Source organism: Doryrhamphus excisus, linkage group LG10 (genome assembly GCF_037039965.1).
Source record: "Doryrhamphus excisus strain RoL-2023G ecotype Guam linkage group LG10, RoL_Dexc_Guam_v1.1, whole genome shotgun sequence".
NCBI classification, from domain to species: Eukaryota; Metazoa; Chordata; class Actinopteri; order Syngnathiformes; family Syngnathidae; genus Doryrhamphus; species Doryrhamphus excisus.
In genome coordinates, this window is record NC_136366.1 from 12,608,693 (window position 1) to 12,635,557 (window position 26,865).

Consider the following 26,865-nt stretch of genomic DNA (forward strand, 5'->3'; position numbering starts at 1 on the left):
CTTTTTAATCAGGCATTTAAGTCATATTTTTAAACTTTTCTTATGTTTTTATCTTTTTAGACCTATTTTATGCTTTTAGTTTTTAAGCTTTTAACTCCAGTATTTCCTCAGGGGGGGTCCTCCACACTGGGGGCTGTGTCGGGTCTGCTGAGGGGGTGCCATCCTTGGGTCCCTTCGACCCGGCCGGCTGGGGGTTCCTCCCTTTAATGTGGGGGTCCACCCGTCTGTCGGAGTCGGGGGGCCCTGGTGCTGGTCCCCCGATGGCACGACCTTCGGCTCCTCCCTGTGTGGACGGCCCCAAAGGTGGCGTTTCCTTGATCCTCAGTGCCATGCCATGTCTCCCTACTGTGTGTGATTGTGTGTGTGTGTGTGTGTGTGTGTGTGTGTCTAGTATGGAGGGTGGGAAGGAGGGGCTTTCTTAGTATTTGTGTTTCCTTTTAATTGTGGTAATTGTTTTTAATTCTGTAAAGCACTTTGTGTTGCATGTCTTTGCAGGAAAAGTGCTTTACAAATAAAGTTGATTTGATTTGATTTCTTTAAGGCTACACCAAGGGTGGGCAAACTACGGCCTGGGGAAGGGGCCACATCTGGTCCTCCCAGTATTTGAATCCGGCCCATCAGTTGCTTCATTTAAACTTTGAACTTGCACTTAGTCAGAATCAGTCAATCTGAGTCAAATATTCCAAACCTATTAAAAAAAAATGCTATTATCCGAAATATGACGTTGTCCCACATATATAAAGAGAGAGTCTCTTACATAACTCCCATTTCTGCATGCTTTCTGCTTTCATTTCTGCACAAAAAAAGCAAACTGCACCAGAGTTCACATCCACTTGCACTTGTCTCTGTCTGCTTGTGAAGTGCAACACTTGAACAAATGAAGCGTACCACCAGAGTTGGAACCGGTTCAAGTGTGAATGCACCCTTAGGTTGCTTTTCCCTAAATACTTCAAGTAGACGGGAATTCTTTACTAATTCAAAAGCATGTTGTGTTGTTTTGTGACATTGTTGGCCATGAAATATGATTTATACTATGCTTCCAAAATGTCCTGAGCCACAGACGGGATCATAACAATGGGAAGTATTGCTCCTGTTTTTGATTTCAAAGCAGACTCAAAAAAAAAAAAAAATGACGTCAGCCTTCCAGGAGCCACCCCCCCCACCCCACCGCTTACTGATAAAAATGCTGACCCTGATACAGATAAAATGTATCAAAATAAATGTATCTAAAAAGACTTCATGAAGCATTCCTTACTGTTTTTTTGGTGCACACTTGCAGAGCAGATGTTGATTCAAACAAAACAAAAAAAAAAGTCAAGGTCGCTTTTCCAGGATCAGACAGAAGAACGCTGTGAAATTCCCATGAACATAGATTAGGTTGGAAGGCCACAGAGTGAATCATTGTCACATTCCCTTCTTTTTATAATGTCTGATTCCACTTTTCGTTGTTTGATAGAACTCTTGTTCATGTCATGTGGTGATCTCCAAGCTTCAATCTCTCTCTCTCTCTCTCTCTCTCTCTCTCTTTCTGTCATTTGCATGTGTGCAGCCAACCTGTTGGACTCCATACTGTTTCGGAATGGCTGGAAGGGCGAGTCAGAGCGGCAGTCGGAGGGGAGCAGCGGCAACAGTGCGGCCACCGTCACCGTCCACAACATGCTGTGGTGTCACTGCAACAGCAATTGTCCTGAGGACTCTGTCAACAACACTTGCATGTATGTTAACACACACTCATCTATACTTATACTATACTGAACGGCGCAGGTTGCCTACAGCCGCAGCTGTTAAAACTTTTGTTTGTGTTCTTATTAGCCATGCGCTAATTAGCCATCGCTGGTTATTAGCTTTTATAGAACATCCATCTGACAATTGGCTAATTGAAGCATTTATGATAAATATTGAGCTTCCATCTTTCTTTCTGTTATGGTTTTTCAAAAGTATAATAGTATAATTTCATTCATTTTCTACCGCTTTTTCCTCACAAGGGTCACGGGGGGGGGGGGTGCTGGAGCCTATCCCAGCTTTGGGTGAGAGGCGGGGTACACCCTGGACTGGTCGCCAGCCAATCACAGGGCACATATAGACAAACAACCATTCACACTCACATTCATACCTATGGACAATTTGGAGTGGCCAATTAACCTAGCATGTTTTTGGAATGTGGGAGGAAACCGGAGTACCCGGAGAAAACCCACGCATGCACGGGGAGAACATGCAAACTCCACACAGAGATGGCCGAGGGTGGAATTGAACCCTGGTCTCCTAATAGTATAATTTGGCTACCAAAAACATATTTGTACGTGTTTTTCAATCCATACACTCTCTCCCAAAGATGTACTTATGTTATTAATAATAATAATATGATAAGCATAATGCGGGACGGCGGTCGAGTGGTTAGCGCACAGCTACGAGACCAGGGTTCAATTCCACCCTCGGCCATCTCTGTGTGGAGTTTGCATGTTCTCCCCGTGCATGCGTGGGTTTTCTCCGGGTACTCCGGTTTCCTCCCACATTCCAAAAACATGCTAGGTTAATTGGCCACTCCAAATTGTCCATAGGTATGAATGTGAGTGTGAATGGTTGTTTGTCTATATGTGCCCTGTGATTGGCTGGCCACCAGTCCAGGGTGTACCCCGCCTCTCGCCTGAAGACAGCTGGGATAGGCTCCAGCACCCCCGTGACCCTCGTGAAAAGCGGTAGAAAATGAATGAATGATAAGCATAAGCATTTTCAAGCATAAAAATGGCTAAATGAACTAGAATACATACTGTATAAACGCTATGAATGATATGTAGTATTCTGCACTCGCCACTAGGTGTCAGTCATGTCTGCTAAGACACACACACAACAGACTTGATCACCGCAACAACAGGTTTTTATTGCAGCTTTGAATGATCTCACAATAATCTCTATTAAAAACCTAAATACCTTAACAAGGCGGTATGAACCCCTGACGTCACTTCCTGTCCGCCAACCACACACCTTCCCCAGGCAATACATTTAGAGCAACACTCGTGAGCGCAAGTCTTGCATGGCTTATCTTATTATATCTACTATATTGGCTAACATAGGGGTGTTATTTAATGTGTAGAGGGCTCTAATCATGTTAAAAGCTGCAGTAGGTCCTAAATGGCTGTTCTCTGCTCTACCATTTATAAATTCTTGGAAATTGACTTACCACAGTTGGGTCTGGAACCAACCAAGGGATTGCTGTACTTTTTTAGTTTTCTGCTGGAGAAAGTGAACTGTAAGAAAGGCTAACCATCCATCCATTTTGTTTTCTAAGCCGCTTGTCCTCACATAGTAAGCGAGTATGCTATATATGCTTATATTCAACGTAAAAAAGGTCACTGCTAAATGAATTGTAATCATGTATATTTTGGGGAAGATTTAACTGTATAATATACAGTACACTACCTGTAGCACAGACCTAGAGCAAACGGAGTGAGGTTCCAGAGGCTGGTGAAGTTAGCTTGTCAGTTTCTGTACTTTCAGAGAGCTATAGACTAAGTACTAAGACTATTTTTAGCACCAAAACAATCTTTGAACTTTATTTGGCAACATTTGAAGAGGTTTAGCTCTGAGCCTCCAGTCCTTTGTGTCTTTGGTTTGATCCATCAATTCAGGATCAATTACAAATAATGTACTTTTATATAGAGTACAGAGCTCAGGTCACATGTTATGTTTGTCAGGACGGATGGTTACTGCTTCACCAAGGTGGAGGAGGAGGAGGAAGGGGGGCTGGCTGTCTTCATCACAGGCTGTTTGGGACTGGCTGGTTCCGAGTTCCAATGCAGAGTGAGTTCACTTCTGTGTGTGTGTGTGTGTATCACACGGCATTACACAACAGTTGGACATCCCTTACAGTACTTGTTCTGTGTCTTGGTAGGACACGTGGAACAAACACTCCAGGAGAGCTCTGGAGTGCTGCATGGATGAGGACTACTGCAACCGCAACCTTCATCCCACTCTTCCTCCACTGCAGACGTCAGGTGAGATGTATGTTATTTCCTCGTATGGCGACGTTGAAGGAGAGAGAGAGAGAGTGAGGTGAAAGAGAAGCTGCTGGCTGGGCATGTTCTCTCACCCTCTAATGAAAAGGACAGCGTCCCCCCAGGGCCTGCTTGAGTTTCTTGCCCTGAGACGGATGTGAGTCGTCTGTCCATGTGTCACCACGCTGCACACACACACACACACACACACACACACACACACACATTAAGCTAGCACACTTTTTTCACCTTTATTCGCCATTTAACGCTTTGTGTTTGGAAGTATAATTCCTCTCTCCCAATGCTAACAGGTGACGGGTGTCCAAAGTGCAGCCCAGGGGCCATTTGAGGACTATGGTGCTTTTATTATTAAAAAAAAAAATTGTTCATACTAAAGTTCATACTAACAATACACTAAATATATACAGTAGAACATCTGAGCATATCTACAAATCAAAATGGCCCTTGCATCCTATAATTTGTCAACACGTGGCCCTCAGTGCACAGTTTGGACACCCCTTGTCTATATAATAATACAGACTATTTGATATAGTGCTTAAGTACCTTAAGTGCTTCATAGTGAAATGAATCCATTATTCATTCACTCCTCAGTCACACACTGGTGGAGGTTAGTTACATCCGTAGTCACAGCCGCCGTGGTAAAATGTCACTTGTGTCTTGCCCAAGGACACAACAAAAGTGTCTGGATAAGTGATGTTTATTGACGACACATGACACTGCAGCTCACCGTTATTTCATTTATTATTTTATTTATCTCTCACATCTATGTTAGGTAGCACAAATGTACATGTGACTATAGGGGTGTTAGTTCAGGTCTACAGGACTCTAATGATGCATAGTGTGTATGTACAGTCTGTGTGTAATTAGTGTGACAGTGTGACATGTGATCTTTGGGAGTCAGGAAGGGAAGGGATGCGATCGATTCCAAGTCTGATGGGATCATTCCCGAGGAAAGGATGAAGGCAGAGGACAATTAGGAACAGAAGTAATGACGACGTGTTTATGTTTTTAGATTACGTGAACAGCAGCGGTCAGTACTTGGCTCTGCTCATCTCCATCACCGTGTGCAGCTTCATCCTCTGCGTCATCCTCATCATCTGCTGCCTCAGGTAACACACATTCATGCAGGCATTGTCAAGGATCGGCCGGCTGATATATCGGGCCGATATACGCGTATACATATACACGTATATATATACGTATATCCCCACGCTAATCCCCACGCGTGTGACTGCTTTCTTGCTGATAGATACAAGAGGCAGGAGACGGAGCCACGCTACAGCATCAACCTGGAGCAGGAGGACACCTACATCCCACCTGGGGAGTCGCTGAAGGACCTCATCGAGCATTCACACAGCATGGGATCTGGATCAGGATCAGGGCTCCCTCTGCTGGTAGGAACCAACAACTACACCCTCTCCATCCTGTAAACAGAACATTTGTTGCTTTTTCTGTACAGTAACGTTCTGTTTTTGTCGCTAGGTCCAGCGTACCATCGCCAAGCAGATCCAGATGGTGAAGCAGATCGGCAAGGGGCGCTACGGGGAGGTGTGGATGGGGAAGTGGCGCGGAGAGAGAGTAGCCGTTAAAGTCTTCTTCACCACGGAGGAGGAGAGCTGGTTCAGAGAGACCGAAATCTACCAGACCTTCCTCATGCGACATGACAACATCCTGGGTAAAGTCGAGCTAACGACTTTCTCAGCAGGCACACGGTTTGACGTGCAATGTCCATTTCAGGCTTCATCGCAGCAGACATTAAAGGTACGGGCTCGTGGACTCAGCTGTACCTGATCACGGACTACCACGAGAACGGCTCGCTGTACGACTACCTCAAGTCCAACACGCTGGATGTCAATGATCTGCTCAAGCTGGCCTACTCGTCCATCTCGGGCCTGTGCCACCTGCACACCGAGATCTACGGCACGCAGGGCAAACCCGCCATCGCACACAGAGACCTGAAGAGCAAAAACGTCTTGGTCAAGAAGAACGGGTCCTGCTGCATAGCGGACCTCGGACTGGCTGTCAAGTTTAACAGGTGACTTTCCATTGTGCACTTTGACCTCTTATTTGTGTATAGGATTTTTATTGACTAAAAGTACATGTCCCTTAGTGACACCAAAGAGGTGGATTTACCCCCCAACCTGCGTGTGGGCACCAAGCGCTACATGCCCCCCGAGGTGCTGGACGAGAGCTTAAACAGGACGAACTTTCAATCCTTCATCAGGGCGGACATGTACAGCTTTGGACTCATTATGTGGGAGATGGTGCGGCGTTGTATAAGTGGAGGTATGTTCATATGTTCAAGTAACACCTTTGAAGTACTTTAAAGTACTTAACACGTGTGTGTTTTTAAAGGCATAGTGGAGGAGTACCAGCTACCGTACTATGACTTGGTGCCGACTGACCCTTCCTATGATGACATGTGGAAAGTGGTGTACTTCAAAAAACAAAGACCTGCTTTTGCTAACCGCTGGGGCAGTGATGAGGTATTATTCCTACTAAAATATACATATGTATGTATGTATGTATGTATTTGTACATGTATGTATACATACATACATGCACGCACGTACATACATACATACATGCACGCACGCACATACATACATACATACACGCACGCACGCACATACATGCATGCATGCACGCACATACATGCACGCACGCACATACATGCACGCACGCACGCACATACATGCACGCACGCACGCACATACATGCACGCACGCACGCACATACATGCACGCACGCACGCACATACATGCACGCACGCACATACATGCACGCACGCACGCACATACATGCACGCACGCACGCACATACATGCACGCACGCACGCACGCACATACATGCACGCACGCACGCACATACACGCACGCACATACATACATGCATGCATGCACGCACGCACATACATGCACGCACGCACATGCATGCACGCACGCACATGCATGCACGCACGCACATGCATGCACGCACGCACATGCATGCACGCACGCACATGCATGCACGCACGCACATGCATGCACGCACGCACATGCATGCACGCACGCACATGCATGCACATGCATGCACATACATACATACATGTACATACATACATACATACATGTACATACACACATTCATACATACATGTACATACACATACACACACGTACATACATACATACATACATACATGTACATACAAATATACATACATATACACACTGCATACGCGTACATACATTTACACACACGTACATACATATATACACATACATACATACATACACATACATACATGTACATACATAACTATACATACATACGCATACATACATACATACACATATATATACACATATATACATATGTATATACATATATTTATATATAATATATACCTGCATACATATATACACATATATAATGTTCTATATGTAATGTATTGTGTATGTAATAAGTATTTTTGTGGTGCGTTTCAGTGTTTACGACAGCTGGGAAAACTCATGTCAGAATGCTGGGCTCACAATCCTGCCTCTCGTCTCACGGCCTTGAGGGTGAAGAAGACCCTGGCCAAGATGTTGGAGTCCCAAGACATCAAACCGTCTCACAGCGACACATGAAAACACGTTGCGTAAAAGTTGGACTTGCTGTACAGCGACGTTCAAAGCCAACACTGTGCTTTCTGTGAAAGCTGGGGGGGGGGGGGGGGGGTCCACACTGCTGGCCTGGTGGACTCAGGGACTGAAAGGAGAGGAGGACTTGTAAAGCCATACAGCAGTATTATTATGATGATGATATCCAGTCTTTTGTACTGGACGTGTTTTATTTTACATTTGTGACCTCATTAGGAGCATTTTCTTACTGACTTCAACACAACTGAATGACAAAATCAAACATGCTAAGGCTCATCAAACAACACTGGAGTTTTCAGTCTATTTCTACAAAATGTGGGTCTATTCGGATATTAATCTGTCTGGCGCTCCCTAGTGGAAAAGAGTCTCAATTGCACGAAGGTGAATGAACACAAGATGAACACACTAATATCTTGCATCAAATAGATACACATGTACAAAAATAAAATTGTTAAATTTTTAAAAATATACTTTAGCGCAAAAAATGTTTTAAGATTAAGATATGCCTTTATTCGTCCCTCAGTGGGGAAATTTGTAACAGTTCCATAATAAACATACATGTGTTATATATTTATATTTGGCCTACCTTGTTTGTCTATTTGTGCCATGTGATTGGCTGGCGACTAGTCCAGGGTGTACCCACCTCTTGCCCAAAGACAGCTGGGATAGGCTCCAGCAAAGCCACGATCCTGGTGAAGATAACCGACATAGAAAACGGATGGATGGATGGATTTTGCATGGCGACGTCTACATACCTGCATACCGGAGGCTGCCATGATCTTCAGTGATGTATCCACCAGCAATTCAAAAACTCCACTCCAATAAAATCCCCATATTCCTTGTGTCAGTGTTGCATATAAATATAATTTATTATTAGTCTTAAAAATCATTTTCTTACACTTTATACAATTGCCGGATGAGATTCAAGCGTACAAGAGGATCGTCCTGGTACAAACAAATGCATACATACATGTCGTCATGAAGCCACAGCACAACAAAGGCCATCCCTATAAGGACCTTCAATAAAATCATAAAATAACTAATGCAAAGTTTGCATAGACGGCTTTCCAAAAAAACAAAACATGTTGCATTTTCAAACTAAACACTAAACTTCCCTTAGTTGACTGGAGAAATGAACAACTGTGTTTGGGGCCTCCTCAATACGCGTACGTACGTACGTCAATTATTTGGCAAAAAAGCAACTCTCGTATTCCATTTGGTCCTAGAAAAATAGATTTGATGTGACAGATCACATCCAATGATCGACCGCTTTTTATCACAAAGATAATAACACAGCATCCGGAAGTTTCATTCAAAAAGAATCCTACAGAAAAGGAGAGATGGTCAAAATGAAGAAAAAGGACATTGAAACGTATTTCCAAAAGATAAAAACATAAATGGGATTAATTGTAATTATTATTCATTATTAAATAGAATCACACATTATCAGTCCATCGATGGTGGTGGTTGCTATGGAGACTGACTGAAGATGCTTCCTCGGTCTCACTTTCTGGTGTCCACACAGGACAGCTGTTTCCACGGCAACCAGTGCCCAAAAATAAAAAATAAAAAAAAATACCAGTTTCTTTTTCTCACCAAGTCACCATCCTCGTCATCCCGCTAGAAGACGACGTCAGTGCTCGCCGGCAGCAGGCAGGAGGCTGTCATGGCGGCCCATCTCCTCCAGGACTTGGGCCAGGCGGCTCAGGTTGCCGTCGGGGAAATGCTGGGCCTCCCACAGGTCCAGGATGACCCCAGTGGGGCTGGATTTGGTGGCAAAATAGTTGAGATACCTGGATTGGAAGACGTGTCAAATGTGAGAATTTGTAGCTAAAAAAAGTAGAATACAGTAGATCATTCATTATTCATTTTCTACCGCTTTTTCCTCACGAGGGTCGCGGGGGGTGCTGGAGCCTATCCCAGCTGTCTTTGGGGTGAGAGGCGGGGTATACCCTGGACTGGTGGCCAGCCAATCACAGGGCACATATAGACAAACAACCATTCACACTCACATTCATACCTATGGACAATTTGGAGTCGGCAATTAACCTAGCATGTTTTTGGAATGTGGGAGGAAACCGGAGTACCCGGAGAAAACCCACGCATGCACGGGGAGAACATGCAAACTCCACACAGAGATGGCTGAGGGTGGAATTGAACCCTGGTCTCCTAGCTGTGAGGTCTGCGCGCTAACCACTAGACCGCCGTGCCGCCCTTCAGTAGATCATCAGAATACTAATTTTTTTTAATGGTAACTTCAATCGAAAGCGGTTTGATGGCACTATCTACAGGGGAAAGAGTGCTGCAGTTTGGGATCCTGCAGAGGGAGCTCTGTCATAAGTAAAATGACAATATATTGCAATCTACTCATTTCATTTCTACTATGCTAAACTCTTCTGTGTATGCCCACTCCATTCATGCCGTTGTTCTATGGAACAAATGCACAGTGAACCTGTTTGACGGCACAATTATCCATTTCAATACATTTCATTTAGGTCGAGTGGTTAGCGCGCAGACCTCACAGCTAGGAGACCAGGGTTTGATTCCACCCTCGGTCATCTCTGTGTGGAGTTTGCATGTTCTCCCCGTGCATGCGTGGGTTTCCTCACACATTCCAAAAACATGCTAGGTTAATTGGCGACTCCAAATTGTCCATAGGTATGAATGTGAGTGTGAATGGTTGTTTGTCTATATGTGCCCTGTGATTGGCTGGCCACCAGTCCAGGGTGGACCCCGCCTCTCGCCCGAAGACAGCTGGGATAGGCTCCAGCACCTCTGTGACCCTTGTGAGGATAAGTGGTAGAAAATGAATGAATACGTTTCATTTATTCATTCATTCATTTGTTATCCCAGGCCTTGTGGCCACAAGACATATTCTTCAGGCTTTTTATGGGTCCGTCCTTATTTGTGTAATGGAGGTGGCTCTCTGGCCCCCCTCTTTCTTTTCCACAACACAGTCAGGGTCTGATCATGTGCAGCTGCTGCTGGTGATAAGAACCCCCTGCTGTGCAGAGACCTTCAGCATGGACACAGACCATCAAAGCTACATAAAAGGGACAGAAGTGGTGTATGTACTAACACTGTATGCGTGTATGCACAATATGTATGTATGTATGTATATATATGTATGAATGAAATAAGCTTCACAAGACTTCAGACGCGTTTGAGAGTGTGTTTTGTTGGGCACCTATCAAGGTTGAGTTTGTGCGCCAGCATCCTCCAGTCGTTGCCTCGCGTCTGCGGCGCGTCCAGGCTGCCGCACAGCTTTTGGCGGATGGAGACGGGGATGCGGAACGCATTGGGTCCCACCAGCGTGGTGATGTTACTGGCCGGGTCCAGCAGAGACGTGTCGATGCTCTGGGAGTCCTGCAAAGAAGGTTCGTTTAGTTGCTAAAAAAAAAACAAAAACCCAAAAAACAAAAATGTCCCACTCTGATTGAATAACACAACACTCCTCCATCGTTCAAACTCTAGCCTTAGTGTGGCAACTATAGCAATGACTCTTCATGGCAGAGTACCTCCACATCCTTTGTCTTGAGGAACACAGCAAGATGAAGGAAAGATGAATTAGATGATGTTGAGTAGCAATTAAAAGAAATCTAATCAAATGATCGTATTGTAGCCTAACTAGAATATTTATCAAGGAAAATTTGTCATTTCTTTAAATAATGTTCCTACAAACTGCAGGAAAAGACAACATCAAATAATTCAAATAAATACCAATTATTTGGTCAAGTCATCAACTTAAAAAATATATATTTTAATGCAACACAGTTATGATTGTATTGACTTTTATAATTCTTTTGTGTATTAATAAAGATATATTCATTCATTTTCTACCGCTTTTTCCTCACAAGGGTTTGGGTTTGGGTTCCCAGCTGTCTTCGGGCGAGAGGCGGGGTACACCCTGGACTGGTCGCCAGCCAATCACAGGGCACATATAGACAAACAACCATTCACACTCACATTCATACCTATGGACAATTTGGAGTGGCCAATTAACCTAGCATGTTTTTGGAATGTGGGAGGAAACCGGAGTACCCGGAGAAAACCCACGCATGCACAAGGAGAACATGCAAACTCCACACAGAGATGGCAGAGGGTGGAATTGAACCCTGGTATCCTAGCTGTGAGGTCTGCGCGCTAACCACTCGACCACCGTGCCGCCCTATTATAATATTACATTTAAAGGAGTCCTCTCTAAAAGACAAAGACTGTAATCTGAAATATAGCAATAATTTGTTACTGAAGGTACGTAATACACGCTAATAAATATGTAAGTAAAGGCCCTCGTTGGAGGAAAGTACTGTCGTACCTCTGAGAGCGTGGTGTCCAGCTGAAAGATCTGTCCTTCTCCCTCCACTTGGCGCACACAGATCTTACAGGCCAGGTCCACGGTGGTGCTGGAGAAGCGTTCCAACGTGAAGCAGCAGTGGAGGTTCCTCTGCGAGCCGTCCCACACTTGCTGAAAGCAGAGCTCCTACAACGAGGAAGTAACTGGGTTATCTTCAGAGAGTGGAAGACACACACAGCGGAGTGAGAACATTTTTTTTACCTGGTACTTGGCCAGCAGTTTGCTCTTCCACAGAGTGTGAGGAACGTCGTGGATAGACAGTCTCAGGTTGTGGGTGCTGTCGCTGAAGTTGAGAGTCTTTGGTTCGTCCAACAACTTGCCGCCCATTTGCTTCTCCATCTGGAGGACCTCCTGTACACACGTAGAATCACGTCTATCATTGTATAGCAACTTCCTGTAGTACTGATGTATGCACTGTTAGGACTGACGTATGTCTCATTTAGGACAGGAACTATGTGTTTTCCGGTCATTAAATGTCTCGTACCTTGAGTGCGTCCTGCGTGTCGTCCAGGCAGTAGACCCTGATGTGATATTCCATGGCGGGACAGGTGAGTGGCCCAAAGACGGCCAGTTTGAGGCGCTTGGTGGTGGCGGCGCTGAGCGACTGTCCCACCAGGCAATAGGTGCCCAGCGTCTCTGTCAGGATGTGGCAGGCCTCATCGTCCATCTGGATGTAGCACGGCGTGGTGAAGTTCTCCTCGCCCACCACCACCACGTCCTAACAGGGACAGGCAGCACAGGGACACCTTTTTCAGCTTTTCAACAAGACTAGGTTACGTATAGCTTGATTTGAGTAGAAAATACTTGGTCAAAGATCCTCTATATTCTCTGCTGTTGATGGGAATCTACTGCAGCAACGCGAGTGGAAGATGTTATATATGACAGATTAGCTTTGCTGTTTTAAAGACCTTATGACTAAAAATATTCACGTCAAAGATCCATCACATCAGGAGTGCTGTTTTTTTTCCAAAAAATTAAAAATGCTAAAAATCCTCTATATGACAGGAGTATGTTACCGTTTTTAAGGACCTAATGCATAAAATGTTTGTCACACATACACCATACTCTATGTCAGGAGAGCCGTTTTTGGTTTTGCATAGACAAAAATATGTTCTGCTGGACAAAAAATGCTAGTTAAAGATCCTATATATGACAGGAGTCCTTATGCCTAAAAATGTTTGTCAGAGACCCACCCTATTGTATGTATGTGTGTGTGTTGTTTTTTGTAAGAAAAAAATGACAAAAATTAGTCAAAGATCTTCCATATGACAGGAGTGCTGTGCTATTTTTAAGGAGTTATTGCATAAATGTTAGTCAAAGATCCTCTATATATGAGGATCACTCTGCTGGACAAAAATGCTAGTTAAAGATCCTATATATGCCTAAAAATGTTTGCCAGAGATCCACCCTACTGTATGTATGTGTGTTGTTTTTTGTAAGAAAAAATGACAAAAGTTAGTCAAAGATCTTCCATATGACAGGAGTGCTGTGCTATTTTAAGGACTTATTGCATAAATGCTAGTCAAACAGGAGTGCTGTGTATGTTGTTTTTTGTAAGAAAAAATGACAAAAGTTAGTCAAAGATCTTCCATATGATAGGAATGCTGTGCTATTTATTATTGCATAAATGCTGGTCAAAGATCCTCTATGACAGTAACACTCACTTTTTAGGAATCTGCCTGACAAAAACGTAGTCGTCGCTGTTTTTAAGGACCAAATGTCTAAAACACTGGTCACAGACGCCATCTTTTTTCACCTTTTCTTTCTCTTCCTCAGACGTTCATTTAGCGGTGTGGCATTAAACAACACTATTAGTGTAGACAGAGGAAGATTTCTTAGGATTTGATTGCGCGTACGGTCCATTTCATCGTGGGCAATCATTTTGAGACTCTTAAACAGCTCTGGATCATTAATTCAACTTCTGCTAGGAAGAAAAGGAAGAGGCATTCATTGCATATTGTTTGTCACTACAAGGTTCCCTGCATTATACTGAGAGTGCTCTGTAATAGTACACGTTGAAGTAGTACCTTGAAGAAGTTGAAGAAGACGCATAGAGCTAACCATCAATGCAAAGGGGAAAAAAAAAAGATGTGGGATTTTACCATCTGCATTTCCGACAAGCCAGAGATGTAATCAATAGTTATTACTTCCTTAAGAATAGCGGCTTTTCACCAAGTGTTATTGGCCGACCGACCTGGTGGGAGTAATTCATCTATGTCACAGAGACACGGGGAGGGAGGGAACGCTTGGCACTTTCTTCCTGTCCATAAGTCATACAGTGGCAGCCATATTGGCAAATGTGCAAAGACTTCCTCTACGTTATACGAGCTGACACAAGCAATACGGTCAATTTAAGTGTTTTAAATATGGGACTGGCCTGAATGGCTGTAAAACAAGTTTTGTTCAATCTGTAAATATAAATCTCAGGCATTTAGGAGACCAACAAAGAACTAACGCTAAACCAATGTCTGTGTTTCATGTCTATTTTAGTCACCTTTCCCTTTAAATGTGTTTCTTAAAGCCACAAATAAATCATTCTATCAGGTCCGAGTCCAAGTATAGTAATTTTAACATTAAACGTGAAATATAAAATCAATAAAACACTCTACCTTTGATAGCAGTAGTAGCTAGTCACTCTGTGGCTACTCAGCTAGCTAACACCTTTGCTAGTGACAGCTTTGCTAGCTGCAACTTTTGAGACATATTCATGTCCAACCTTCATTAATTACTAAAGATAAAATTGTATCAAGTATATTGTTCGTTAATAATAGTGTTTATGGAGTCTTTCCTTACCGGGCCTTGAGGCACAAATTCTGCCGAGCAACACTTGACGCTGCAGTCATGTGATGCAACCAGGAAGTAGACTCAGGGCAGAACAGTTGTGTTGTTGTTTTTATAATCACACATGGATTATTTGACATGTTTTTTTAGGGCTGCCAAAGCAGTCAAAGTAATTTATTTCATTTATTTTATTTTTATTTATTTTATTTTCATTTATTTTATTTCACTACGTTTAAAATTACAAGTAAGTCACCTTTGATTTACTACACTGCTGATGGGGATGTCATACAACAAAAAAAATCCAAACTCTCTCTTTAATACAGTATAACATTGACAATACATCTTTAAGATAGTCATATAATTATTTCTATGTGAAAAGTCTGATATATTTATGAGAAAACCTATTTTTTTTTTATGTCAAAATAATTATATGGAGTAAGCACATTTTTTACATTGTAGGGATGTGACTGTGTCCTCTGTAAACATGGTTGTGTTAATATTGTGTCGGTAACGTAAAAGCACTGCCCTTGGTGACGCAGCTTAGCAGCAGCAATGTTAATGACACAGTCAGCAGGCAGATGGCCTCAAAATCACAAATCGAAATTAGGTGTTCATGTAAGGACAAGGACACCCTCCCGTCCCAGTAATTGATTTTCCAGTAATAAATGTGGTAATAGTTAGGAGGTATATTTTGACAATTATTTGTAGTCATCTTACCTCCCACATGTTCTGCGGCGACTGGCTCTTGAGCTGGATCAGCCAGTCCTGTTGGCCGTCGGACACGGCGCAGTGGTGCATGGTGATGATGACGGGTCGTGTCAACAGGGCACCGGGTGGGCCACAGCTCACCACGGGGCTCAGTACGGTTTGCCCATCTTCTACTGAGGGCCTGGGGGTGGGCGCATAAGGTTCGGGACACGTTCAACAACAAAACGTCTTGTTTAAGTGTGGGACTTCTTTGAGTGATGTCCGCTTTTCCTTACCTCAACGTCTCCTTCCTCTGGACGGTGACGTACATTTCGTACACGCGGCCCTGAGGGATGGCTCCTGCTGGGATCAGCAGACTCACACCTGCACGAAAACAAACATAAATCCAACATATTAGCTAAAAGATAAACGAGGGCACAATTTTGTAGTAGCATCGGGTGTATGAATCGGTGTTGGATCCATGTGCAGAATGGTGGGAGCTTGTTTGGTTGTGACGGATGGATGGCCAGATTGTTGCGTTCTCCATATGAGCATACTTGTGGCCATGACTATTTTGTAGCCCTGCAGGCCAATGAATACATAAATTGCCACTAACGATTGAGCCCTATGAATTCTGCCATAGGCGGCACGGCCATCGAGTGGTTAGCGTGCAGACCTCACAGCTTGGAGACCAAGGTTCAATTCCACCCTCGGCCATGTCTGTGTGGAGTTTGCATGTTCTCCCCGTGCATGCGTGGGTTTTCTCCGGGTAGTCCGGTTTCCTCCCACATTCCAAAAACATGCTAGGTTAATTGGAAACTCCAAATTGTCCATAGGTATGAATGTGAGTGTGAATGGTTGTTTGTCTATATGTGCCCTGCGATTGGCTGGCCACCAGTCCAGGGTGTACCCCGCCTCTTGCCCCAAGACAGCTGGGATAGGCTCCAGCACCCTTTGCGACCCTCGTGAGAAAAAAGTGGTAGAAAATGAATAAATGAATGAATTCTGCCATCAACACGTGGTCGTACAGCCATGTCACATGACCAGGAAACAGGATTAGTGTTCGGTAGTTGTACTATTGAATAAATCTGAAAAAATGTCAAAAATGCATCCCTGGTAAAGTTAATGTTTTATGGTTTATACCAGGGTCTCAAACACGCGGACCGCAGGACCCTAGTTTGAGGCCCCTGCCTTGATATGAAAGTTTAATGTTAGTGCGGCCCGCGCAAGTTTGATATGGATGCTGTATGGTATCATGTACCCAGAAAAAATTATTACGTTTGATTAATGTTCATGTTAAAGGTTAAATAACTGTTAATAGTTATCCTCCCTATCCGTGTGGAAGTGGTAAGTTTTTGGCTATTTAAGTTTAAAGGAAATAACTTGAAGGCTAACGTTTAGGTCGCTAGCTCTCTAGTTTGCGAGTTAGCATGTGTCTCGAGACCCTGCAGTTGCACAATATGTTGTAAATAAAAAAAGTATAAATGTGACTATAGTCGTTTTTTGTCATGTCTACAGGGCTCTAATAATGCTTTGTTAATTTTAATCTGAAAAAAATAATTTGTCTACCCACCAACTATATGTGGTTTCTTAAGTTTTTATTATTTGCCGTTTCATTATTATAATTATATTTATTTATTTATTACTGATGGATTGATTTTTTTTATTCTTGATTTGTTTATTTTTCATCTTATTTTGTGTAGAAAAATAAAAAAGTAAGATATTTGAGAACAGTGGAATGTTTTATCAGAGCTTTTATTGTAGAAAATTGGAAGCAAAACAAAGTTTTTTTTACATTTTTTTGTTTTTAATAAATGCGTTTTTTTTTTTTTTCACCCAGACCCGAGCTCCAGTTGGCCCCCCAAGTAAATTGAGTTGGAGACCCCTGGTGTATACAATGGTTAATTCCTTTTTACACGTATATAAGTAAGACCGTTTCTTTGTGTGAGCGTGTTCCTGCATCATTACAAATGTGTGGAGTTGAGTGTACACGGGAGCACTTTACAACCTTCATTTCAAAATCGATGATCTTTCCCCCTCGTCATAGGATTCTCATATCGCTTCTGGGGGCGTGATTTACATTTTTCCATCTCAGATTGATTTCATGTCTTGGTCCAAAAAGCTCTTTTAGGAGTCCCTCGTGCACATGCAAACACACACTCACATTCACACACTCAGAGAGTGCATTGTTTTGTCCTTAAGTGAGGTTTTTTTTTTTTGACAAAGGGTGACAGACAGTTCATCTTTCAGGCCACGGAGAGTCATCACAGGCGAGTTGTAAAATAGATCCCTCCCTCCCCTATTAAATATATTTGGTTACCCAGGCGGATCACATATGCCGCCTGTGTAATACGATGAGGCCGCTTTGCCAAAACACAGCTGAGAACAATTTTGCAGGAATCAAAATGAAAACGGGAGAAGTCTAGAAACCGGAGAAGATGCTGTATCCTTTAATGTTCCAGCTCGTTTGTCTGCGCCTGTCAGCGTTAAAAAAGAAAAAAAAAAAGATGACATGTCCATGTTTGAAGCGAGGAAAGCCGAGCGTATGAAAAGCCGCCTGTCGGTGTGCACCTCTGCTCCTTCACTTCCACAGTGTACACCTTTGCCATCACTCAACGTCATGTGACACCAATATCGCTTACATAGACTTTGGGGTTATTCTGGTAACAGACGCCTCATGAGGAATCAGTTAAATAATCAGAACACCAAGCTAGGTCTTAAAATGCAAGTCTAGTGGGGTTATGGAACTAAACCAAAGACTGGGTTCTCGCCAGTGTGGAATTGGTTGAATGGATAGGATGGTGGGTGGTTTGGACATTGGAGTGGGTCAGTAAATGGTTGATTATCAGATTAGTGGGTGGATGGGTGGTTGGTTTCATCAGCGGTGGGTGATCAGCGTTTGGATGTGTGAGTGGGTGGTCAAATAGTGGGTGAGCATATGGTTCCATGTATGGAAGTAAGACATGGTGGCTAGCTGTGGCTGTGTAGACAGGTAGAAAAGTAAATTACCTGAGTTGGGGACAATGAGGTGGCCCCCTTGCGAGCTGAAGGAGCCAACAGCGGTGCAGGACGGGTCCCTGGAGCGGAGCAAAGTCTGGGTCTGCGTGCGACGTCCCATCGTGCTGTCACCATTGTCCAGAAGAGAGTGGGGCAGTTTGGGGGACAGTTTGGAGGAGAACTCGCCTCCCAGGTCGTCCTGTGGTGTCACCAGGCCGGAGGAGTTATACACCTTGATCTTCAGGTTGGGGAGCGGGTCGAGCAGGGGGGAGTTGGTCATGGGGATTTTGTCAGCCACGTCGTGGAGCGCGTAGACGGGTCCTCGGTACATGGCGGCTGCTGAGGTTAGGTCTGGAGGTGCCGTGAGGAGATCGGCTGGACAAAGACCAGAAAGGATACATCCGTCCAACAAAGTACATCAGTTGTTTCGTGTTTGTGATGAGAAGGGGCGGAATCAAAAACGACCTCGAGGAAATGAAAACGCCTGTCTGGTTTTTACTCATTAGGGAAGTCAACTGTGCCACAACACAACATCACTCAGTCTGAGGAGCTGAAGGCACAGCTGGGATTCATGAGGGCCAGATGGCGTCGCTAAGGCTCGGCTTCGCCGCCAGGTACAACGATGGATGTTCTCCCTCGCTTTTTTGTGTGCAAATTAACAGATGCGTCACCCTGCTCAATGTACCGTAGCTGTTATAACTAAAGGGGGGTGCGGAAGGGTTAAAAAATATCAGGTAAATATCCAGACATTTGGAACGACATATACAGTATATGTCGTAGTATACAGTATATGTAACGTAGTGTGCTATGGTGCTACATACAGTATACTAAAATACTTTTGATTGATGGCTGACCACACCTTTACGAGCCGTCTTGATGCTGACGGGCTGGAAGCCACCGTTGAGGGCGGATGAGTCCAGGATGTCCGAGTCAAAGTCCCGATGGTTCTTCCTGTAGACGAAGAGCGCCACCACCACCGAAATGACCAGGCACATGATGACGGCTATAACGATGCCCACGTAGAGGGCCACATCGTCTGTGCTGGGCGCCACTGGATGATGGACAGAGCAGAGTGAGGAGAAATGGTTGTTTAGTTCATGTTAATATGTTGCTTTTTATGATAATGGTAATGGTTTTATTTCATTTGAACAAGCATCAGATTACAATTGAATGCATCACATAATCAGTTCCCAGTTCCACATGTCCAAAAGGAGTAGGAAGAAGCAAAACTTATTAAATCCTACCCCCTCCATCTGGTACTTTTACAATCAGTAACTGTTACATTTGTTCACTTCCTACTTTCCATAATACAGTACCAAAGTACGAGGTGATATGAGCATCCAATGACATTATGTGTACCATAGTAAGTGTCAATATAGTGATATATATAGCACATCATGACTGGTTCAAGACTCTTCATCCTTGTATTTAGCAAACATCAACTGCTTGTATTGTTTCTTGAATTGGCTCATCGTTGTGCATTGTTTGATTTCCTTACTCAATCCATTCCATAGTTTGATTCCACATACTGAAATGCTATGGCTTTTTAACGTAGTCCTAGCATAGAAGTGTTTCAAATGTACTTCTTCCCTGAGATCATATTTCTCCTCTCTTATAGAGAAGTATTGGATGACATTTTTAGCTAATTGGTTGTTTTTAGCCTTATGCATTATTTTAGCTGTTTGAAGATTAACTATATCAGCAAGTTGAAGTATTTGTGATTTTAGAAATAAGGAGTTAGTATGTTCTCTGTAAGCGGCATTATAAATTATCCTTACTGACCTTTTTTGCAGTACATTTAGCGAGTGAAGATTGCTTTTATAGTTATTAGCCCATATTTCCACACAATAAATAAGATATGGTAGAACCAGAGAGCAATAAAGAGTGTGGAGTGATTTCTGATTGAGAACAAATTATGACATATTTCTGGCCACCTTATGTTGTATATTTGTAATATGCCTTTTTTTTTTTTTTATTTTTTAAAGGCAAAGTAATATCCTGACCGGATATTAATATCCATAAATCTACAGTTTTTCTTCCATTTTGCAGGTGGTGATTGATAACTGGTTTAATTGTCAGAAGTGATATGGTATTAAAAGGCTTTTACTTATCTTTGCCATCCAACATTTATTATCACAAACAAGCCTTTGTGTTAAAAATGCATTATGCTGCAAATGCAAATTATGTGTACAAATATAATGTTCATATGTATTTATTAGTTCTCTGACAAGTACACCACAAGGTGGCACTGTTATTAAAGCCCTTTCCATTCACTCTCACACATCTCAAAGCAAAAAGACAAAAAGAATTGTCCAAAACTCATTGGCCATTTGGGGAATGATGATAAAACTTGTCTCCCAAACCATAGGGGGCGCTACAAATCACATTTACTCAGTGGTGACAATTCACGCCAATGACACATTGCCCTTAGAAGCGACATCACAACCTCTGATGGACGTTTTTATCTCCACGATTACCCATGCAGCATCGCAGCAAACCAAGGCTGCCTTTGTTGTGACACACTGCAGATAAGACGGAGACGACGGCAGCGTCCCTCGCACTGTCTTTTATCTCTGCGGGGTTTTTCTGTCCACTATCCAGCTGGAGGAACCTCAGTGATTAGAAGGCCCAAGCGAGTGAGCATGCGGCGGCGGTTGTAGCGGCAGCAAAGCGAGACAGGCCCTCATTACGAAGTCGACCTTTTAATGGACGCCCACTGATGGCTTTGTCTCTTTGGTGTTTGCCGGAGGAATGTCCTTCACTGTCAGCCCGTTGAAAAACGGGGTAGAATTCTTCTGTGGCAGGGGAGTGGTAAAAGGCACGCCGAAGCCTGTGTCCTGTCATATAGAGGATCTTTGACTCGCAGATTTTGAAGTATATCCTTCAAAATTCTCTATGCTAAATTCTATTCTCTACGGTACACCTTTCAAAACCCTCAACAAACCCCGGTCCTTAAAAATCTCCAATGTCTTCCCGTCCCGTTCCTGTCCCCCAACGCATTCATGAACCCCCCCCCCCCCATATCTCACAGACCTGCTCCATCCACACAATCCCTCGCATCCCCTTCGCTCCTCAGACTCCAACCTCCTGGCACTCCCCTGTAAGACCAAGCTCCGAACCTGGGGTGACAGAGCCTTCTCCATCAGTGCCCCCACCCCGTGGAACTCTTTGCCCCATTCCCTCCATGCTTGCCCTGACCTTTCCAGTTTCAAAAAACAACTAAAAACCCACCTCTTTAAATCAGTTTTTAATGTCTAACCTGCTGTGCCCCGCCCCATTTTTACTCTTGTTTTAGCTGTGTATTAACCAATGAATGTTGTATTTTAATATATCTTTTACTCTCTTTACTTGTTTTGTCTTTGAGTATTTTGAAAAGCGCTATAGAAATAAATGTATTATTATTATTATTATTATTATTAAAAATGGCAGAGCATTCTTGTTATATAGATGATCTTTGACTCACCTCACAAACAGCACAACAGAATAAGACACACACACACACACCTTTTTGTGGTTGGGTACCACTAGAGGTCTACACGGAGCGGCTGGCCCCACAGACTCCCCGGCTAATGGGGAGGGGCGGGCTGAAGAAATCTCAAGAACATGGCCACGGCTATGGAAAACTAACATAAAAAAATACTGATAGCCTCATTTGTTTCTTGAAAGGTCACCTATACTGTCCATAATCCTTCCTTATATCATCTTTTTCACACAATTTATACTATCTTGAGCTGAAAAGAGGTACTTTAATTTTTGCGCTTGTTCGGCCGGCTGACGGCTGGCCGCTCAAATCTCACCACGGCTGTGGACGGCTGTGGACGGCTGTGGCTGTCGTGCCTCGGCTGTGGGGTGGGGCGGTGCGGCCAAGGAAAAGCACAGCCGTGTAGACCTCTAGGTACCACTGATAGAGGATCTTGACTAGCATTAACTTAGTGCTTTTGTTTAAGGCGTAGTTATTCTTAACAGTTGTAACAAGTAAGAGGAACAGCCCTGTTGAAGATGGAGTTTGGGTTTTGCCAATGAACTGATCAAGACCAAATACTCCAGTGCTCATGGTGATACGGTGCATACAGGTTGTCCAGTAGATGGCAGCATGTACTGTATAGAGGGGCAGAGTTTGCCTTTAATGGGCCTGTCAGGGTCTGACACTCCATGTGTGAGTGTCCTTGCACAAAAGGAGAATAAAGGGGAAGAAAAGCGGAGCAAAAAGCAAAGCAAAGTACATCACACTCTCTCTCTCTTTCACTTGAAATGAAATGCAGCATGACTGCCGCAGACCGAATTGCACTGTGATTAGCAAAAATCATTCGCTGAGATGCAAGGTGGGATTTGTTATTATATTTTTACACTGCAGACGTCGTCATCCTACTCCTCCATGCTGGGCCTCTAATCCTTCCGCTAGCACAGACGGGGGAACCGACAGACGAGTGATGAAAGTCGGAGAATGTAATTTTTACCCGCGCCTCGTCTGTCGAGCTTCCCTGCAGTTATTTAACGTGCACCCCAACACCACGGAACAATCTTCCACCCCACGCTTTGATGATAAAGGCGGCAACCTGCTAAGTGTACGCATTAAAATGTATCACTTAGATTAATACGTCCCTTTGAACAGCAGCCATTGTTGGGGGTGCTGCAAAAGTACAAGGACTAGAAATGAAAGGGATTATAATTACAATGCGTGTGTGAGATGACAGACATGAGAATTAACTTCCACACCAGACTGGGAATGAACTAACAGCATCCTAAAGTTTGTTGGGAAGCAACAAGGTGCAGACGGGAGCCCACATGCACACACACTCAGCATAAACTGGCTGTGAAGTGCTTTATTTCGGGTATCAATGACAAAAATGGCCTTTATTACATTTAGGGTTGAGCAATGGGTCAGTTTTTAAGAAAAGGAAGGATCCAGAGGTTAACAGTACTGTCCCTTGGGGAGATATAAGTCAAATGTACCAGGTACCAAATGGTGAACTGAAAATGACATAATGATAAATTATGGAAAGAAAAGTGAATGAAAGTAAATAAAATAACTCACATGTGTTTGCCAACTCAAGCTTGCCTTTAGCCTCAGATGACTTCTGATATAAGGAACCTTGGAGAGAGGAAAGGGATGAGCGGGGTGGGGAGGGGAAGGGAAGGGAATGGAAGGGTGAAGGAACATTGCAGGAGAGAGGGATGATGGAAATCAAATTTAAGCCAACAGAAAAACAAACGCAACAAATGAGACAGCAACAAACTCATGAGTAGGAGTAATGACGCGGGGGAAGCCATCGTTCTTGATTTGGACCCTCCCTCCGCTCCGGAATACGCGTCTAGAGAGACGAATGAGGGAAAAGCAGCGGGAACGCCGAGGGAGTGACGCCATCCATCAACGGGCTTAGAGGCTCAACAAGAGTGCCGCCATTAGTACAGAAGCGGGCAGGTGAGGGGGAAGGAGATTAAATTTGCGATGCAACAGAAAGAGAAGAAGAAGCCGCTGTCACCGCAGGCTGGGTGGAGAAGGAAGTGAGTGTGATGTGTTAGGATACTTCAAAAAGGACGGGAATTGGAGACATGTTCAAGCAGCGTCGTTGCGTTCGGTGTTACGATTGGTGCTATAGATTTCTTTGGAAAAGTGGGACAAGATAGAAGAGGCAGTGTCCTGCACCCGGCACACATAATATTCACTCCAGCGGGGGCCGCCCTCCATAAACTACTACACAAACAATGCCGTCTCTATCGGGCAGGCAGACGAGTGGCCAGCAGAAAAATCAATGAGGTGATAGACGGGATTACTTGTTCACATAATCAGGCCACATAGAGGCCTGCTGTTTCATTGACAGCCTGTTTCAGTCCATCCTGGAGACTTTTATACTTTAACTCAATCATTCACTCACTTTGGGTCACACTTTGGCCCCACACCATCACACTACCACCACCATATTTGACTGTTGCTATGGCAAAATTGAGACCAGCCTTAATGTTGTTTTTGTTCAGCAGTTGTTTTGGTCTTGGAAATCTGCTCTCCATTTTTGCCATCCTGGAAAATTTTATATTTTAACTCATTTAGTCTTTTATTCATTCACTCACTTTGGGTCACACTTTGGCCCCAGACCATCACACTACCACCACCGTATTTGACTGTTGCAATGGCAAAATTGAGACCAGCGTTAATGTTGTTTTTGTTCAGCAGTTGTTTTGGTTTTGGAAATCTGCTCTCCATTTTTGTCCAGTGTCTTCTTTATGACGGAGTCATGAACACTGACCTTAACTGAGGCAAGTGAGGCCCGCAGTTGTTTGGATGTTGTTGTGGGGTTTATGAACTCTTGTATGAGCCGTAGCTACGCTCTTGGGGTTTCGGTTCGGCCGACCACTCCTGGGAAGGATCACTACTGTTCCGTGTTTTCGCCAATTGTGAATCATGGCTCTCACTGCAGTTTGCTGGAGTCCCAAATCTTTAGAAATGGCTTGATAAATTAATTTATCCAGACTGATAAATTAAGTTTTAACAGAGGAGGCAATCAAGTGTCAGGCATATCTTCAGGTATCAAGTAATGACAATATGTCCAATGTTATTAATAATGGATGGTGGCAAATAAACAAAATTGTCCTGAAATGTCCTTGAAATGAAGCATTTAACCTTGCCATTGCGAATCAATGTCAAGGAAATATCCCGTCAGGAGTGGCGGCTTGAGAAAAGCAACATTAAGATGGACGAAGCAGAGAGAGACGGATACGGAGAGGAGTCGGCCTTACTGATCTTTTGAGACAGATCTCCCCCATGTGCATGACGGTCAAAATGTAAGAAACAAGTAGGTAAGACGGAGATGCTTGCCGTGTAAGCCTTTCTATTTCAGACTGGATGGCCATGCAAGTCTTTAAATAAGATCCAAGAAGAGAAAATAGGATCAACTCCAACAGAAACATTTAGTATCCGAATGCAGTACTGCAGGGAGTGAATCAGTGTTCCGAGGTGAGTTCAATGCTTTCCATTCCCAATCATATTTGCCTTAATGCCAGCTTTCAGATAATGGCTCCTTCTCCTAAATGTGAGTGGAAGTGGTCATTAGCATTGACATAAGTGGCTTCACCCTCTTAGCTTTAAAAAAAAAAATCAATCCTAGAAATGATCCTAAATCTATATCATGATGGCTTTATCTCATTGCAACGCTGCCAACCATCCATTGTGGACTAATGCTGTGCGGGCAAGCTGAGGAGGGTGTAAAGATCAGGGCTCATTAAAGAGTCACTGGCCACAACATTAGGTACACCAACAATGTAAGGAAATCCAAAAAAGGAACAATGTCACAAAAATCTGCCTATGCAAAGATGATAATGTTCAGTTCAGGAATTTGACGGCCACGGTATATTTTAGTACGTACAGTGGGCAACAATCACTGCATCCTGGTTGTTGTGCAAAAGCCCTTGTGTGCATTTGCAATATAATCACTTCTTATGGTAAAAATAACTCCTACGCACTCATCTTAGGACAAGTCCATTTGTCCTTCTTAAAACGTACATTACTGTAAATGCTGTAATTATAGCCATGATGTGTATCTTAAGTACAAAAAGTATGGGTTGTTCACTGGAAGCAGGCAATAATTGAGAGCGGCTGTTATTTGTAATACTCTTTATATAAGAGTTTTTTTTTTACTTTAAAAATCCTTTGGAGTGCTTGAGAAAGTGGAAAGGAAAAAAAGTCGCTCTCTCTGACCTCATAGTAATCTATTTCCAAGTATATTTTAACAACACAGAAGCAACAGAACCAATGTTGTAATAGCTGTAAGGGGCTAACTGTTCCAGTAACATGAATAGCGCCAATGAATTCATTCATTCATTCATTTTCTACCGCTTATCCTCACGAGGGCGGCAGGGGTGCTGGAGCCTATCCCAGCTGTCTTCAGGGCGAGAGGTGGTGTACACCCTGGACTGGTGGACAGCCAATCACAGGGCACATATAGACAAACAACCATTCACACTCACATTCATACCTATTCATACCTATTGGAGTGGCCAATTAACCTAGCATGTTTTTGGAATGTGGGAGGAAAAACCGGAGTACCTGGAGAAAACCCACGCATGCACGGGGACAGCATGCAAACTCCACACATAGATGGCTGATGGTGGAATTGAACTCCGGTCTCCTAGCTGTGAGACATGCGCGCTAACCACTTGTACGACGTGCAGCCCTCCTATGAATTCATTGTAAACAAAAGTACGGCAAGTGCAACATGTATCAGTTTTACATCAACAACCGAGTCGCCACATTTTAAAGCGCATGTAGAGGTCCATAAAGCTGCTTGATGTAGCGATGCTGTGGAGTTAATACAAAAACTACATCGGGAAGATGCTTATAGCCACAGCTGTTAATGCACTAATTAGAAGTGGTTATTTGCTTTTGTATGAACTGAATAGAGGTATTATGGGACCA

The 26,865-nt window shown here is 43.5% G+C and overlaps 2 protein-coding genes across 3 annotated transcripts in view; one reads left to right on the forward strand and one right to left on the reverse strand.

Moving 5' to 3' along the window:
• Positions 1-7,920, forward strand: part of bmpr1bb (bone morphogenetic protein receptor, type IBb) — a 39,368-nt gene extending 31,448 nt beyond the window's left edge. The window contains exons 4-13 of the mRNA XM_058065002.2: positions 1,550-1,715; positions 3,693-3,798; positions 3,890-3,992; positions 5,026-5,122; positions 5,263-5,407; positions 5,496-5,688; positions 5,751-6,048; positions 6,124-6,299; positions 6,369-6,499; positions 7,484-7,920. Of these exons, the coding sequence (XP_057920985.2) occupies positions 1,550-1,715; positions 3,693-3,798; positions 3,890-3,992; positions 5,026-5,122; positions 5,263-5,407; positions 5,496-5,688; positions 5,751-6,048; positions 6,124-6,299; positions 6,369-6,499; positions 7,484-7,624 (1,556 nt within the window). The 3' untranslated portion in view covers positions 7,625-7,920. The remainder of the gene's footprint in view (positions 1-1,549; positions 1,716-3,692; positions 3,799-3,889; positions 3,993-5,025; positions 5,123-5,262; positions 5,408-5,495; positions 5,689-5,750; positions 6,049-6,123; positions 6,300-6,368; positions 6,500-7,483) is intronic.
• A 290-nt stretch (positions 7,921-8,210) lies between these two features.
• Positions 8,211-26,865, reverse strand: part of unc5cb (unc-5 netrin receptor Cb) — a 139,566-nt gene continuing 120,911 nt past the window's right edge. Inside the window, exons 8-17 of one of the 2 annotated variants that reach the window (XM_058064998.2) lie at positions 23,491-23,547; positions 19,315-19,506; positions 18,468-18,830; positions 15,755-15,842; positions 15,489-15,660; positions 12,475-12,708; positions 12,192-12,341; positions 11,952-12,116; positions 10,824-11,002; positions 8,211-9,429 (exon numbers count right to left, since the gene is read on the reverse strand). In XM_058064998.2, the coding sequence (XP_057920981.2) occupies positions 9,270-9,429; positions 10,824-11,002; positions 11,952-12,116; positions 12,192-12,341; positions 12,475-12,708; positions 15,489-15,660; positions 15,755-15,842; positions 18,468-18,830; positions 19,315-19,506; positions 23,491-23,547 (1,760 nt within the window). In that variant the 3' untranslated portion in view covers positions 8,211-9,269. The remainder of the gene's footprint in view (positions 9,430-10,823; positions 11,003-11,951; positions 12,117-12,191; positions 12,342-12,474; positions 12,709-15,488; positions 15,661-15,754; positions 15,843-18,467; positions 18,831-19,314; positions 19,507-23,490; positions 23,548-26,865) is intronic. The other variant, XM_058065000.2, reaches the window with a different exon arrangement.